This window comes from Microtus oregoni, unplaced genomic scaffold, assembly GCF_018167655.1.
Source record: "Microtus oregoni isolate MIOR12 unplaced genomic scaffold, Mior012 000024F_ref0000369, whole genome shotgun sequence".
Lineage (NCBI taxonomy): Eukaryota > Metazoa > Chordata > Mammalia > Rodentia > Cricetidae > Microtus > Microtus oregoni.
In genome coordinates, this window is record NW_024543083.1 from 6,153,320 (window position 1) to 6,171,314 (window position 17,995).

Sequence of the window (17,995 nt, forward strand, 5' to 3'; positions counted from 1 at the left end):
TATAAATCATTGTGATTCTTTCCTCTTCACCGTTTTCCCCCTCCCTCTTCACTTGTACATTTCTCTGTCTTGAATTCTGAAACATCTACCTTCAATTAGTTTGAAATTCTCTAACTTTGCGTCTCGCAGCAGGATTAAACCTGTTAAAAGTAACTAGTGTTTTCCTACCTGATAAATAAGGGGATTAGAGTGGTAACTGCTGTCAGCATTTTTCTCATTTAAACAAATAAAGCTGACAGATGATGAAGTTCTGTGCTGCTCTGTTATGTTTAGAACATGCAGAGTGATTATTCATTTGCTACCAGCATTAGTCTATCTGCAACTAAGCCGTCCCAGAGCTTGGAAAGCTTATTAGCATATCAGTACCATAGTTATATGTTTACATTCTGTGAGCTTCTCCTCCATAGCAAAGGCTGATGGGCATAATTTGCACAATAACTTTAAAGTATTGGGCTTTTTCCATACTTAAGAGTTATGCAAGTTATTAGGTACAATGCTAGGCTTCTTTATGGGATGCCATCTTTTATTAGCGTAGAACTTTTGTGCTACTGTAACGTTTCCTACAATCTCGTGAGCTGCCATCTTTGGGGATAAAATAAAGTAGATAGCTGGGTCTGCTTGCAGCACAGATGGGTGAACTTCAGTGGAGATGGTAGGAGCAGTTCCCTTAAATAGAGACGCTTTGCTGAGACATTTCTCAAGTGTGGACGCAGCTTCACATACATGTATATTGATATATGCATGTAAATGTGCACATATGTGTGTGTATCATAAAAGAACTGAAGATTTGATAATGAATGTTCTACTTTTTGAGAAAGAGGCCCTATTAAAGGACCATTATTTTGTTATTGTGGGGAAAACACCATAGATATAAAGAAATCATGATTTTTTTTTAATATTATCTTAGAAGGAATGGTCTGATCAACCAAAAACCTCATGTTAGAATGAGGCCTCATCAAGACAAATCATATACATTTGTATGTATGTGGGGTGTGTGTGTGTGTGTGTGTCATTTGTGACCTGCCACCTTGATGATGCTGATTGGGAGACTACACTGTGTTCAGGAGCAGTTGATTGGAGTTTGCTTTGTTTGTGGCCCCTGAAAGAGCATCCAAAGTGGAGCAGTGGCTGAACTGTGCTGATGTTGAATTCACAACTTTAGGCATTTCCTCTCAATATTGGATGGAAGTTGGCAGAGAATGAAAGAAATAATAGAGCAACATAAGTCTGCTCTCCGTGGTGATGAGGACTGCATTTTTCTTTGTTCTCCCCAAAGAACCGTGTAAATGTCTCTGTATGTAATGGTCACACAGGGTTCAGGCCTTGCTGATCCTATGGGTACCGCTCTGGTGATTGTGCCTGTGTTTGCAAACCAATGCAGGCGTTATGCCCATCCTTGATACAGCTCCTGTGCTCCAGGCCTGTGTTCCCAGTCCTAACCCCAGGACTGTGTGACACCTAGAGATGAGATAGGTAACCCTTGTGTCACCAGGACCCACTGTCATTACTCAAATTAGTCAATCCTAGGTTTCACCACTCTGCCTTTTCAGTTCCTTTTCATTGGAAGTAGGAAAGCTCTTGTCCAGTTTCCCATACCCTTCTGCCTTCTGTTTGCCCTGGTACTTGCTTTTTTGTGTCGCTGAGTGTGGCATGCTGGGCCCGTTTCTTGCTAGCTGTGTACATTTCTTCCTTCATGACAAGCATTTCCATGTCTGCATGTCTAACCACACTTGATTAAAAGAGATTTGGGGTATCCGTGGTTGGGGGGCTAGCAAACAGGTGGTCTGGATGTCTGCTCTCCGTGTTCTCAGACTTGCAGATGTGACCCTTCTGAGCCATTCTGAGGTGGATTAGAGAGACTCACAAGATGGAGAACGGGAGAATGGAAGAGAGGCTTGACCACATGTTTACATTTCAAGCTTATTATATGTTGCTTTAAAATGTTAGATATATTTTTGTACAAAATAATGGGGCTTCGTGACATTGTTTTGTAGGCACATAGTGTCATTTGACCCTATCCACTCACCTCCATCCCCCATCACCCTTCTTCCATTTATTCATCTCACCTGATATAGTCCCGCCCCTACTTTGCTATTTGTCTTTGTTGTGTTTGGCAGTTTGTTTAATATGATGATCTCCGGTTCCATCCATTCTCTTATAAATAAATAACATAATTTTGTTCTTAATGGCTAGGTAATATCCTATTGTGAATATATAGCACATGTTATTTATCTATTCATCTGTTGGCGGCTCCCTGAGCTAATTTCATGACAGCTATTATGAGCAGTGCCACAGTGAACACGAGGTATAGCTGTCTCCGTTGCATGCTGAGTTTAATTCCTTCAGGTATATACCCAGGACGCTATTAGCTGGTTCATATATCAGTTCCATGTTTTTCAAAACCTGCATACCAATTTCCATATTAGCTGCACAAATTTATATTACCACAAGCAGTGAGGGGCCTGTTTCATGAAGTATGATGTATTCTCTATCAATAAGTGTCCCGGAAGCAGGGCCATAACACACTAACACTGCTCCATCTCTCATCTGTGCCATTGGTATGATCCTTTCTTCTCTACTTAATGTTCAAAACAGGTTATCCATTTGTGTGACATGAATAACAAGATGTAAGAAAGCTCCCTTCTTTAACCTTACTCCTCTCAACTCCTCCACTTCCTGTAACAGTCAGTGTGCCCACTCCTTGCCAATTTCTAAGGAAGCAGTTGGGGATTTTTGTTTGTTTGTTTGCTTGTTTGTTTTGTTTTTCAATATGCTTTATTTTTCATTACTGTTCTCTCTTTTCCCCTTTGCTAAGCAATGTTTCTATTTCCATGCCCTGGCCCTACTATGTTTTCTTTTTTTCACTTCTGGAATGAGACTTGGACTTGTCACATAGTAGGCAAAAGATGTCACTTGAACTATACCCTGAGCCCTTTACCAATGTGCAAGGATGCTGGAAATGCAACAGTAGCATCACCTCTAGTTAATGGTTCTCTGCTCTGGAGAAATCCACAGATTTTAGGACACAGTCTTTAAAAAGAAAAATTCAATGTACGTAGGAGCTTTCCACAAGAAGAAAATGTGGATTGTCAGTAGACAAGGAGATGAGTGCTGTATAGTTCCTCCTCCAACCTTAGGAAGCTGACCTGAAATTACACATAATGCTTTATGTGTCCATAACTGTCTCTCATTGCATATTAATAATAATATGCAATTGATTGTGTGGAGAATGTTTTTTTCCCATGGAACTAATTCACCTCCGCTCTTATTTAAACTTTGCCATGAGCAGCGGCAGGACTGTGGTCTACTTCTTCCACCCATAGTCCTTGGGGCATTTTAATTACTTCAGGGCAGATGGTTGGTTGGTTGTTTTTGGGTTTCCTTTTTTTGCTACTTTCTCTCCTTGTATTATTGAAAATAGATTTTTCTCCCATACAGTACACCCTGATCACAGTTTCCCTTCCTCTACTCCTCCCAGTTCCCTCCACCTCCCCTCTTCCCCAAATCTACTCCATCTCTATTTCCCTTCAGAAAACAGAAGACCTTCAAGAGATAACGCTCAATCATAACAAAACAGAATGCAGTAAGACAAGGCAAATTCATCTGCTGCCTGGATTCCTTTTTAATTTAAAGCCAAATTAGGCATTTAATTTTTCTTCAATTTTTTTACGTGTTTGTCTTGTATCTATAATTAAGAACAAGAAATTCAGTACAGGGACAGGCATTTCATTGTGAAAAGCCACAGTGTTAGTTTGTAAAGCCAAAGCAGGGATAACCACCAGCTCCTCCATCTATAAGCCATGAATGTAGACAGATGACTGTCTCTCTAAGTCTTTTGGGGGATGGTTGTCTACATCTCTGGGATAGAAGAGCATCTTCCATACTTTGGTGATTTGCAGATTAAGTCCTCCTATAATGAAGCCCAGCATCAGCCAAGTGTCTGTGGACAGAAGGGCATGCGACCTCAAAAGATAGCCCCATTTTCATCATTAGTTAACTCATGTTAACTAAGTTGGCTAGAAGGAATATCCCCTTTCATCCCTGACACTCCATGAAGATTGGCTAAGCCTCCCAAAGAGTAGTCCTTGGTCAGAAGCATGAAGATACTTTAACTCCCACGTTAGAAGTATCAAGCGTATTTCTACTGGCTAGAAGGAAAATGAAAATCCATAAAAATCTCATTGAAAGATTAAAAGTCTTCAGCTTTATCCCAGCTCACAGGTGTATCTTTTTTGTTGTTTCAACATCTTCCCCAAGTCCACTAATACTACTGCTCTGAAAATTTTCCTTGGTTCCTTGCCAGGGTTGTTAAACATCTATCAACTTGTCTGTTTCTGATATGTCCCTTCCATTTGCCTTGAGCCCCATTGGCTCCATTGTCCTCAACCTTTAATAGCACTTTTTGGGCCATTTCTCAGAATCTTGGCCTGTTTATACCATCTCTCACCCATACTGTGTTTGCCTTCAAGCCACACTATTACAGCGACCCTTCCTTGGTTACAAAGCCCTGTAACCCCTCTAAGAACGACCTGGGACTCTGTCCCTGAGCTTGGTATGTGGAGATGATTAAGTTCTAGACATTACCTTTGGTAATACATTTCTCATAGTGTGTTTTGTACAAAGACTGAGAGCACCAGGTTAATGTGAGAGGAATGCTATTCTATTGCATGGCACGCGTTGGCTGATAATACTTTGTGTATGCACTTTACAGCCTACTCAGTTCATGGGATTTAATTAGCAGTAATATATTACTGTCGCGGTAATTAAAACCTTGCCTTGATTAAAAACAGAATTGTTTAATTAAAAAGAAAAGGTTTGACTAACCTTAACTTTGTGATTGAGCAATACAGTGGCCTTACCTAATGTTTTTTGTCTCCGCAATAGGCTTGAAGGTCCGGGAAGTGTTCATCAATGTCACCAGGCAGCAGGTGGAGGACTTCCACGGGCCAGAGGACTATTGGTGCCAATGTGTGGCATGGAGCCACCTGGGAACATCCAAGAGTAGGAAAGCTTCTGTACGCATAGCCTGTAAGTAACTTTGGGCATGACCTTGGAGCATAGGAATATGGACAAGAGGTAAATATAGTAGATGAGGCTGTTGGAGATGCCCTGGGCTTTTGCAGAATGTAGATGAGAAGGAAGCAAGATGAACATTCCTTTCGCCAATCAATTTAGTGTTTAAAATATTATTGGAAATGCTTGATCATTTTCTCCAGACAACAATCAGCACATCGGTTTGCCTAAGAGATTCTGCCTGAATTTTCAGAGCTCCAGTGTCTTAACAATGCCAGGAGAACGTGTTCCAGAGAATAAGAAGCCCACACAAATGAACTCTGCTTCTCCCTATTCATGAAGAAGCTCAGGGGGTGTACACGGGGAGAGCTGAGCAATGACTGTTTATTCTACTTTCCAGCCAGTCTGCAAAAATAAGGCATTAAAGACATTAAGGGATTTTTATAGCCTGCTGTTAAATCTTTACTTGGCACATCTTAAAACATGGAAATGAGTTTTAAAGCTGCATTTGTTTGACCCATGTTTAAAAAAAAAAGCATAGTTGAAAAATGATGAGGAAACAAGAAAGAAGGAGACCGCTTGTCTGGGGGATTTCAAGATTACTCTATCATATTTCAGCTTCAATGTCTTTATAATCTAAGCATGATTTGCAAATACAAAAACCTGTCCCCCTTTAACTGGCCTTATCCCACCCATTCCCATTACTCTACCTCTATCAGCAAGCTGGGAGGAGCAGGACACAGATGCAGACATCCTTATTGTTGCTTTATTCAAATCCTCTCTTTAGAGTGCCATAAAGAATATAGGACAAGAGGGATTTATGTAAGGACGGAAGGAATTCTTCATAGCAGATGTTGATGGTTTGGGGAATAAGAGTAAGAGTGAACTGCTACTTGCAGAGACATTTATGTTTCCTCGGAACTGAAATCTTCCTCTTAAAATATGCATTTCACCTTCACAATGAAATTGTGATTTGGGAGACCGCTCCTGGATGCGATGTGGGTCCTCATCGACTCAGAAGAGGTCACCTCATAAGCCATCTTCAGTGTGAGAGGCTTGGGAAATATTTTCCCATAGTTATTTAGTTAAGTAAAATTAGCCAACCAATATTTTAGGCCTTTTAAGTAGCAGATCAACTGAGAGCGGGAGTATGCAGGAGTCTGTGTGCATTTATTTGCCCCAGAACAAGTGCAGGTCTGTGTTCCCTGCATTCAACCCTAGTCAAGGCAAGGTATATATCTATAGTGCTCAAGCCAAAGAGAGTACAAGAGACAGCACGGAAGATTGCAACACTGGCTCACTCAGTTTCTTTCTCCTGAGCTTCATTTTTCTCCCTCATCTTACCTTCCTTCTCCTAAGAAGATGGCACCTATTCTTTGAACTATTACAAATATAGTCACTCTGATCTGTCCACCTCTAGTGTCTGTCTCCATTCTTCCTCAGTTAATTCCTGATTGCCTTGTTCCTCTTTTATCAACTTCATCAAAAAATGCTTCAAAACCACCTGTTCTAATTTCCCACCGCCTTGACTGTACCCATTACACTTCATTCTTCCAAAAGCCTCGTTGTTGCACGTGTCATCACTGCCTTTCTGACTCATGCAGTCTGCAGTTCTGCAGGTTTATTCGAGCAGGAGAGAAGAGCCTAGACTCGGCATCCCTGCTCCATGTCAATTTCTCTTCTGCTTCATCTTTGTTTTGTACAGGCAGACAGCATAGTTCATTGTCCTGGATCTCAGTATCCCCATGTGTGAATCGGTGCCTATTTCATGGTACTCACGAGTACTAATTATTTAAACTAGCTGGTCCCGAGAACAGTCTTCGACCATCAACTTCTGCCTCGTGGCATACCTGATTCTCTCCAGAATTATTACGTGCGCTGATCTTTGAGGAATTTAATTGAATGAGTGTTCTAAGTTAGCCTTTACTGTGCCGCTCTTCTAAGCAGGACAGAAGCAAAGAATAGAGAATATTAATAATGGAAAAGGCATGTCATATTCTGTCACTTTCCTTTTAATCATTTGACCTTTGAAGACTTCTCAGATTCTTTTCTGATAATAATCTTGGGATTCTCCCTGGAGATTTAGAAAAAAATGTGTGTCCTTTTCATATGATCGTTTCATTTGTATATAAAAATAATTCTTCAGGCAAAAATTGCCAGAATATCATTATAGCCCATATTATACATCTTACTTAATGTGTTCCCTAAGAGTGTTTGCAACATATTTTTAATTTCTTCCTATGTAGCAAGTTAGAGGCTCTATAATTTATTTAAAATTATTTATGCAAGCCAAGACATGATTTGTCATTAAATATTGCATTTGACTTGGGGACCAATGCACATTAAAATGTAAATTGAAATTTAACTAGTGTAGTGGCATCAAATGTGTATGTGGAGGTGCCTTCAGGATCTTCCTTGGATGTTTTATTTGCTGCCAGGAAAAACACTTTAAAAATAATTTACCTTTTTTATTAGACTGAGAAAGAAGAGTTCTGACTTTTACGTGTAAGTACTTCTTAGCAAATAGCACATTGCACATGAGAATTGTCTTCATTCTCAATAAATGAATAGGCAAATTAAATACAATTGTTACCATGTTTCTTCTTTTTAAGATGTTTTTTTTAAGTAATAGAGGCATCTTTATGTGCTAAATAATCATTGATGGATGAATGGAGTTTATGAGCGTGAGAACCATCATCCGAAGGGACTTTACAATTTACTGTCATTTTCATAATACTCAGTAAACACTTCTATTTCAACATCTGAGCTCCTTAGGCTTCCTGCATTGAGCCAATGAGCCATTAAGGATTTAACAAATTTTAAATTGCACTGGGCAAAAGCTCCAAGGCAACTGGGATGTTGAGCTGAGGGACATATTGACAGGAGCATCTTGATGTGATCATGGTTACTAATCTCTTGGAAAACATCAGGAGGCTCTCTGGATGATGTTGCTTAGAGATTGATAGATTTTACAAGGAAGCAATCAGAAGAAAATCTTCCCTTGGTTTTTATGACTCATATGTTCTTCAAAATGGACCCTCTTGCGGGTAAAACTTACAAAAGCAGAGCAGTATCTTCTCCAATAGATCTTCTGGATCAGGCTATGGAAGAATGCCTAGGCAACTGTACATATTGTTACAGATTGATTGGTGATTCAATGTACAGATATCATTGGGATGGCTTGCCTAGGAACAATAGTCCCAAAACATCAACATATACCATCATGCCAATCAGTAACCAACGTAGTCCTTATATAATACTGGAATTTCAGTTCAAATCATACTGGAATCCCATAAGGTCTCTAATTGGGAATTTCTAATAGTCTTCCTAGACTTGAGATCTGCTGGTCAGTTTCTGCCCTGTAGTTTGAATAACAAAGCCGAGAATGCCTTCATTTAACATTGTTCGAGTTTTTATTTACCCATTTGGCAAACTTCTTCGTTCAACTTGTTGCAAAAAGTTAGGCAACTTGACTAAAGGGGATTTGACGTCACGTAGCAGAGAGCAACAGAGATCCTTCTGTCCATCTATTGCTTGGGTATTTTTCTTGCTAAGCCCTCTGAGTTGTCTTCTGCTGAATAGCACCTTGAGAATCATAATAGAAAACATGATGAGCACTTGAGTGTTTTCTTGAGGAACATGACAGTTGTTTCCCCCTCTCTTTCATTTATGAGTCAGTTGTGAGCCTCCTCGTGGTCATGCTCTAGTGTACACACTTGGTATTGGGAGCCAGTGTGCCTGCCATCCCTCTGAACTGTTTTTCCGTGGTCGTTCTATGTTATAACAGGGAAAAGTTGGCTGGCCATCAACTACTGGGGGCTGGAAATAGCTGAGACCTAGTTACCAAAGTGAGTTTCGGCAAGTAAAAATAGATAAATAAAGCCAGCCTACATTGACCGCCACCAAGCTGGCAGAAGTCTGTCTCTAGGGAACAACTCCCACAGGCCCTCCCTCATCCATCTGGTTCAGCTGGACGGGAGAAGACAGCACGCTGTGGCATCTGCTGCTGGACCTTTGTCAAAACCAAGAATACTCAATTATTCGTAGTTGTTTATTTTCATGGGTGAACATTTGGCAGCTTAATGTTTTCTTTTTTTTTCCTTGTTTTTCTTTCTCTCCTTCAGCTGCTTTTGAGATGTGGTGCCAGTGTCATTAAACCCTTGGTCAAGCAAACCCTTCTTAACACTTGAGTACTTTTCCTAATTTGGGACTGGGAACTAAAGGAAATATTTCTATGTTTTACTTGAGTCTTTTCTAGCAAGTTGGTCACTTGGAAGAATACACAGTAGGAAACCACTATTTTGTTGATTTAAAAAAAATAATTTGATCCATGCTGAAAAAATGTAAATACAATGTTTTTTGAGATGTCTCTAAAATATCTATGCAATTGTGCCAAGAATGAATGAAGGAATTAGGAAAATCTCATTTGCAGCCATGGGGCGCTCTATACTTACAGGCTGTAGTGAAAACAGGATTGTATCCCCTTGCTTTTGGGGCGTGGCTTCCTTTAGAAAATTGAAGGAAAGTAAAAAACATTAAGTTGTCTCAATTGTGCATCTCAGCTTCCTGGTTTAAATAAGTAGTTTCATATGCTGAGAACTGCTAGTTCCCCCTGCTTCCTGCCTGAAAAAAATGCATAAATATGGGGATAAACAAATGTTCATACACTTTTCAGATGTATCTTCTTATATCTGTCTTTTCCCATGAATTCCTTACAGGTGTACTGCCGCCTGAGTGAGTGATACTACTTAGAACAGTGGTTCTCAACCTGTGTAAGTCGTGACCCTTTTGGGGGATCAAATAACCTTTCACAAGGGTCACGTATCAGATGTCCCGCATATCAGATATTTGCATCTATTTTTAATAACAGTAATAATGTTACAGTTATGAAGTATTAACAAAAATAATTTTATGACCGGGACTCATCACAACATAAGGAACCATATTACAGGGTCTCAGTATTACGAGGGTTGAGAACCACTGGCTTAGATGCCTGGAAGCAAATGCTTATGTTCAGAGGTATGAGGCTTGCTTTCCTTGTCTTTGCTTTGCCTGTGTTCATTGTTCTCCCTGGAGCACATGCATAGCTGCATCTCTCCATCTTTATCTGAGAACTATCGTACTTGCTGCTCTATTCATAGAACCCAGCTTAACTAGTCTCTGAACCCTAATGACCTCACCAGCCTCATAAGCCAATTTGGACATCAAAACACCTGTTCTCTACTGTTCACAACTTCCAAGTTTCACAAATTCAAGTGTCCTTCTCTATCTTCCTGGTCTTTTCTCTCTTCCCACAGCATTTTTTGAACTGTTTTCATGATATCTACAAATCGAAGTTACTTTTATTTGTGAATTCATTTCCCTTTGTAGATTATGAACTGCCTCAAGATTCCAACACATTATTACCTGCCTCTTTTTTTCCCTTCTGAGCCTCTTGCAGACCATATATATCACCTTTGTAGTAGATATCTCTTTGGATAGCTTTGCCATTCACGCAAAGCCTGACACCTTTTCATGAAAGAGCACCTGTTGATTGTTTATGATGATGATGCCCAGCTGTCTGACTTCCTTGTGAGCCTAGAGCTAATGAGAACATGGAAGACTCATCTTTGGCTTCCCTTGCCTGGAACTGAATACTAATCATGAGCACTGTAGTAAAGCAGAGGTCAAAGGGGAAAGGAAATGATGAAGCATCATAACAATGTTAGCCTATGACTTACATATGTGACCTCAGCAGCTTACACTGCCTGCTCTGCTCCAACACTCTCTGGCAACACACACCTCCATTGTGGAATCCAGTCTTTAATACCTAGTATAAACTGCACAAAAGCTTGAAACCTTATTTTCTCTTTCCATGGAAAAATGTCCGTAAGTTAAGAGAGACAATATTATATTTTTCTTCCAAAGGTCAATAATTTCCTATAGCCTCATATTAACTTAAAGGGTATTATTGAAGGGTGTGAGAATCTTAGCCTCTGGATAATGTTGTAAACTATGTAAAATCATCTAGTCATGGGAAGAATGATTGCTGAAATACAGCTGCAGTCCTGTAGGTAGGCTGCACACCAAGGGATAAAGCTGTATCCACCTGAAGCCATGCAGATGCTATTTTCTTCCCAAGTCCTACACTAATGAGTATCAGGGTTGCACAAAGGTACCACATAGGCCTACAGAAGCAGAGCTGCGAGCATACTTTCTGAGCCCCAGTGCACAAAGAACAAAGTTCCGTGTTTAAAAGTTGAGAGTTTGGGCCATGAAAGCAGTCTGTTAAATCATGCATGGAGCCCTGTGCAATTACATGGAACATGACCTCTGTGAAGCTAGCTCTGAAACATCAGGTTGTATATGTAGCAGTTGTGTAAGAAAGGAAATAACTAGTCCTGGAAGCCTAGGGAAACCCTGAAATTGTATCATACAAGATTTTGGAGAGGACTGTTTTTTCTACAAAGCCAGCAGCAGTATCACTGGGTCTAGGTACTAAGGCAACAAGTGTTGAGTAGGGCTGGGAAATGGACAGGACCAATACTGAATCAGTGTCCCTGCTATAGCAGCGCCCTGTGCAGTACACATGGAGAAGAAAGGTGCATATGTCTGGCAGTGGCATTTGAGAATATATAGTTACGTTAAATGTCTAGATAAGATGGATAGTAGGGTTGTTTATGCATTTTGAGATATCAAGAGTGAAGGGTCTTGCTCTATTGATAGAGTGCTAGTCTAGCATTCAAGAGATTCTGAATTCAATCTCCTGTACTCCATAATCTCAGTGCTATGAAGGTAAATACAGGTTCTAGGTCATCAAGCTAAATGGAGAGACAGGCCAACATTAAAACATATCTCAAACCAATTTTGACATAATAGACTTTAACAAACTTTACAGCCTGCTACATGCAATTTCCTTAAGCCATTTACTGAGAATCTTAATGTTGACACTGACACTGGGATTAAAGGCATGCACTGCCTGGTTTCTGCAGCAACAAGTTTGGCTACTGGAATTACAGGTGTGTGTGTCACCACTTCCTGGTCTGTAAGGCTTACCAGTGAGGCTGTTTTACCTTCAGTGATCTTCAGGCAATCTTTATTTATTAACATGAAAATGAAGTGCCACTACATTTATTCTGTCTTTTTCCACATCTGCTTATTAATAATAAAGATGATACTAGTAAATTTGTAGTGGAAAATCTCGCTATACCTCACATAAGTAATTAGTCTAGTATCACCAGTAATGGGACAGTCAATGAGATGTCTCCTCAATGATGAACTGATACTAATTGCTTCAACATTGTTATTTCTAGACATGTACAATCTGCACATACTTAAAGGAAAACACTGGAAGAATTACATTAAAGAACTTTTGACATGATAGATCATTTTGAACCATTTCCTCAAATGCTATCTGAATGACATACACTACTGAAACCACAAAATCAGTGTGGTCATCTGTATAAAGCCCTCATTATCCATAGGATTTTAGGGTCCTACAGTACAGACCCTTGGTGGCTCAAGTGGCTTATGATAAATGCATTGTACAGGCACCTCCTACCATATTCTGTAAGTCCCTTCTGGATTGCTTATAGTTCTGTGTATATATTGAACAAATGTATTCTGAAAGGCTTGGGGCCAGAAATTTTCAGGTTTCAGAGGCTATTGGATATTGGGGTAACTGCATCTACATTATTCATTGAGCATTTCCAACCCATACATCCAAAATCAGAAAGCCTCCAAATAACAATTTTTTTTTGGATCAGCAGATTTAGGTTCATTTTGTATTGGAAATTCTTTTGTTGTTGTTGGAGTTGTTCAAACTTTCTTATGTGAGTCTCTATAAATTATTGTATTCTGCTTTATTGTTTAAACTTTAGAGAATAATAATGAAAATGTATTATAGACAGATACAATTTGATTTTAATAATTTCAAACCTACTTAGATTTACTTTGCAAATCTGAAGCCCATGGATATAGCATGGTGAATACTTCTCTTAGGCAATATAAATAATCAGGTATGGGACAGGATGCTAAATTTGCATGAATTTTTAGGCTAGAATTGTAAAGATGAAAGACACTTGGTGTGACACATCTTAGATGTCACCCACAGTTGGGCCTGCCTCCCTTGCCAGTAGATACTCTTGAGCATGGAAAACTGAAACCTCTTAGAAGCTGTGTTTCTGTGAACAAAGAGCAACGCTTTCTACAATATTGATAGAAATTGGTCTACTTTTACTTAACACATGCATGTTTATGAAAGACAACCTTAAAGATAGGGTCTACTGAAAAGAAATGTATTAGAGAGAAATGAATTTTCCTCAGATAATGTTCTTTCATGATATTTATTGCCAGTTATTATTTTACCAAAAAGAATTTGCAGAAATGTAGTCACTGCCTTTCAATGAAATCACAGGTTAATTCTGTCTGATATTCCTTTAGTGAAATTCACCTTGAATTTTTCAAAGATGGCCATTTCTATAAAAACTTGAGTAAAGTCTTATTGGCAAGGAGAATATAGATTTTACTTCAATCAATATTCGATCTTTCCACTAATTAAACCTTCTAGCAAACCAGCAGTTAGAAAACAAAACAACCAAACAATAACAACACAAAGAAATGAAGTCTCTTCTTCTTTCCAAACTTTTTGTGACTAGTGATTCTTCTTAGGTGAGTATCACATCTTTCTACCTAAGGAGAGAAAGCCAAGATTATATTCCAAAAATTTCCTAAATAGCACTTTAGGTTGCTGACTTAAGGGAGGAATTGAGCATCTGTGAATAGTTCAGGAACTGAATGTTCTAGGTATCCCAAGAGCAAAATATCATTCCTTCCTTTGAAGAGTTCATAGTGTAATGAGAGAGATAAATATATAAATAAGAATTTTCAATGGTGTCTGGCTACTACTATATTCAGTGTGCATGAGGAATCTGGCAGGACAGCTGCTGATCTCAGGGGCCCAAGATACACTTGAGTTACTAAGAAACATAATTCTTGAAGAAGAACATAATTCTTGAGGAAGACTGAGAATTTATCTGGAAAGGAATTAGCATGAGCATGTGGCTACTGAAATATGAAACTGAATAGGTAGAGAATTTTAGGTACATTAGATATGGGATGTTTTCTTATTAGGTTTCTTGATTAAGTAGCTGAATTTCTAGCTATTCTATTAAGTATACTTATGAATATAACAGAAGAAATTATTTTCAGGAACAAAGTATGAAGTTTATTGTTTGATTATAGTGTGTAAAGATGTTCATGACCCATGTGATAGCCAATGGACTATTTTTTTAAAGATTTATTTATTTATTTCTTATGTATACAGCATTCTGTGAGCATGTATGCCTGCACACCAGAAGAGGGCACCAGATTTCATCATAGATGGTTGTGAGCCACCATGTGGTTGCTGGGAATTGAACTCAGGACCTCTGGAAGAGCAGCCAGTGCTCTTAACCTCTGAGCCATCTCTCCAGCCCTTTTTTTTTTTAAAGATTTATTTATTATGTACACAGTGTTCAGCCTCCATGTATGCCCGCATGCCAGAAGAGGGCACCAGATCTCATTACAGATGGTTGTGAGCCACCATGTGGTTGCTGGGAATTGAACTCAGGACCTCTGGAAGAGCAGTCAGTGCTCTTAACCTCTGAGCCACCTCTCCAGCCCCCCAATGGACTATTTTTAACCATGTAGTTTACTTTTGAGTCTGAAGCCCATGATATAAGGTAAACATCAAAGCCCTAAGTTGGAGACCTTGGAACATGAGTAATTTGAATAATTTCCTACTGGAAATATAGGAGGAACAGTTTTCAATAGTAACACTTAAGGTACTTTTTCATTCTATGTGCTCTCCAGCTCTCAAACTGCTGGTGAGAAGAGAAAGGATGGTGAGCTATGAGTGAAATTCCTTAGGAGGAGAGGGGAGAAACAGAGAAACCCATGAGGAAGATAAAGATAAAAGCAGAAGAAAAGATAAGTGGTCCATGGCAAAGTGGAGATGGTTATGAGGAGCAAATGGTCAAGATCAGTGTTATCTAAAGATTATGGGAAGATGTATCCATTGGTTTTGACATGAGAGCTGCCATTGAGGGCAACCAATGGGAGAAGTGATATGAGATGTGTAGACTTAGGAATTAGCACAAAGATGTGAAGATCAGAGGCTAGAGATGGATGACTCTTTCCAAAATGTTAGACTATGTAGGGTAGAATTAGAATGTGGCTAGAGGTAACCATTTCAGGGCTAGATGATGCTCTAAGGCCAAAGTGAAGATTTGTAAACGTTTGCAGAAAAGGAATAGGAACAAAAGAGGAATGAAGAAATCAAATCAGAAAACCTGGGCTAGACGTTTGAGCTCAACCAACCAGCTTCAGCTCTACTGATTGCTGAGATAATACTGATAGGACAAACTCAGAAGCACATTAATGCCCCAGTCTTCTTGCTCCAGTAATAGCTTCTCATGTGCTTTTAATAAGACATGAAAACCATCTTTGAGTCTTCTTTCCTTCCCTTGTATACCATTTAGCAACAAATTTGGATAAATATGCCTCGAAAACATACTATAGATCTGTCTATCTTATAATCACTGTTGCTCTAGTCAACTTCCTCTTTGATGGAGGAAGGTCATTGGTTAAATAAAAAGAAACTGCTTGGCTCTCATTGGTTAGCAGATAGGTGGGAGGAGTAAACAGAACAGAATGCTGGGAGGAAGAGGAAATGAGCTCAGACTCCACAGCTCTCCTCTCGGGAGCAGACGCTTCAGAGAGATGCCATGCTCCGCTCTCCTGGGCAGACGCACGCGATGAAGCAAGCCGCCAGGTTAGACATGCTGAACCTTTCCCAGTAAGACTGGTGCTCACAGATTATTAGAGATGGGTTGATCGGGATATCAGAATTAGCCAGTAAGGGCTAGAGCTAAAGGGCCAAGCAGTGCTTAAATGAATACAGTTTGTGTGTTGTTATTTCGGGGCATAAGCTAGCCGAGCAGGCGGCTGGGGTGCTGGGAAAGCAGCCCCGCTGCCCCTATTACTACACCTCTTCTCCCCACTTCCACTCTATTGCTTTAGGTAATTTCCTACACAGAAACCTGAATGAGTTTTTTTTTTTTAAACTCCAATTAGTCATATGTATCAACCCTCACCAAGGTTAGGGGCCATTACAAGAGGAGGAACAGAAATATTTTAAGAGCCAGAGTTTGGTGGGGACCAAAGTAAAACAGCATCTTTTGAACATGACTAGATCATTGCTCTCAAGAACTCACAGAAGCTATGATCGCCTGCATAAGAACTGCACAAGATCAAACCAATTGACAGTCTAGCATGGAGGCAGGAAGAACTCTTTAATCTCCACTCCAACCGAGAAGCTGTGCACAGCTGATAACTTTGGAGAAAGGGAGAGTCTGTTTCCTCTAAGAGCATAGTCCCTTGTAGGCCCACCATGCTCCTCCGGTGGATCGCCCCATCCATGAGGACATGAGCAGCACCAATTGTCTTCATCAGTTTATTGTCAAAAAAAGATATAAAGTTGAGAAAGAGGGTGTAGGGGTGGAGTTAGGGGCAATAGTGTATGTGAATGTGATCAAATTACATTCTATAAAATTCTTAAATAATTACTGTACCGTTTTTAACTTCGCAAAAAGAAAAAAATAAAGGACTGGATTATGCTCTTTCCACAGCTCAACTCCCCCAAATGATTCTCCAAATGTACCACTGACTCTTTGAGAATTTACTTCTATACTTCAGCATTTCCTCTCTCTATGTGGATTTTTTTTCTTCTTCAGCTTTCCACAGTCGATCCTGGTTCAGAACCCTTTTTGATTCTCCTTTCCTGGAAATTATCCACAAGAGCAAGTATTTGGCTTTCTCTGGAGCTTTTATTTTATGTGTAATATTTAGTAGATTTTCTTATAATATTTAACAGCAACTGTAGATGTGGTTCTAACAAGTTTTGATCTAAATGATTACTTGGATCTGCCATGATGTGGTAGGATAGGGTTAAGGAAAGCAAATGGGTTTCCTTCTTCCTACAGAGATGTATTATGGGGCCAGGCCTGGTGTTAGGCACTCAGTGGATATTCTGTTGTTTCAATACTCATGACACTTGGCAAATGTTGTCCTAGCTGACCTTCTTCACCTCAGAGAGATTCGGGGTGAGTGAAAAATCAAAGATTGAACAATACAGTTAAAATATATTTCTTCTTGCTGCAGGGTTGACTTTTCCTTTTTTGCCTCTTTCTTCCTTTTTTTATTCCCATTCTCTGCAGTCATGGTACTGAATCATAATGAGGAGGTGAGCATTGAAAGCTTGGGGTTATTTTTAGGTCATTTCTTCTGAAACTCATCGCAAGTTCATAGCTCTCTAATTTCCTGTGGAGGACTATGGAGGTCATGGAGGAAAGTCAGAGATGATTCTTCATGTCTGTGTCATTCTTAAAACTTGGTTCCATCAGCCATGGAGTTCATTGTGTATTGGAATGCTCATCAGGATGCCAGGCTGCAAGCCAGTGCTTGTAGGTGTGAATAAAGCACCTTCCAGTTGGGAATTCTAACAGGAGAAAGATGAACTGTGCATGAACTGCTTGGGAATTGAGCAGCCCAGAAAAGCTGACAATTTTGCCACTGTATCTGTTTTTTTGTCTTTTTTCATCAAAAGTACTTTGATTTGGTGGTTATCTGTATTCATCTAGAACTCAACTTTTCCCATTAGCATTGCAAAAAGAGCAGTCATGCTCACATGTGGAATATGGAATTTATAGACAAGTTCTCCCTATAACATTCCATGAGGCATGACAAAAGAATATATAAAATATTCCATTACATTTACCTATTTTACTTAAAACCCTAAAACATGCTATATTTTTACCTAATAATTTTTCAAGAGTTTTTTATTTTTCTTTCAATGATTGTTGAAAAGTTTTAGTATAATTCAGTGAAGATTCAACTATCTTTCACGTATTCACCCAAATAGTCAATATAACCAAGATTCAGAAATTCATTCCTTTTCACTTGG

At 39.4% G+C, this 17,995-nt stretch overlaps 1 protein-coding gene across 9 annotated transcripts in view; it reads left to right on the forward strand.

Moving 5' to 3' along the window:
* Positions 1-17,995, forward strand: part of Unc5d (unc-5 netrin receptor D) — a 537,586-nt gene that overhangs the window by 307,331 nt on the left and 212,260 nt on the right. For all 9 annotated transcript variants that reach the window (XM_041673692.1, XM_041673695.1, XM_041673694.1 and 6 more), the window contains exon 3: positions 4,885-5,028. In XM_041673692.1, coding sequence (XP_041529626.1) covers positions 4,885-5,028 — 144 coding nt within the window. The remainder of the gene's footprint in view (positions 1-4,884; positions 5,029-17,995) is intronic.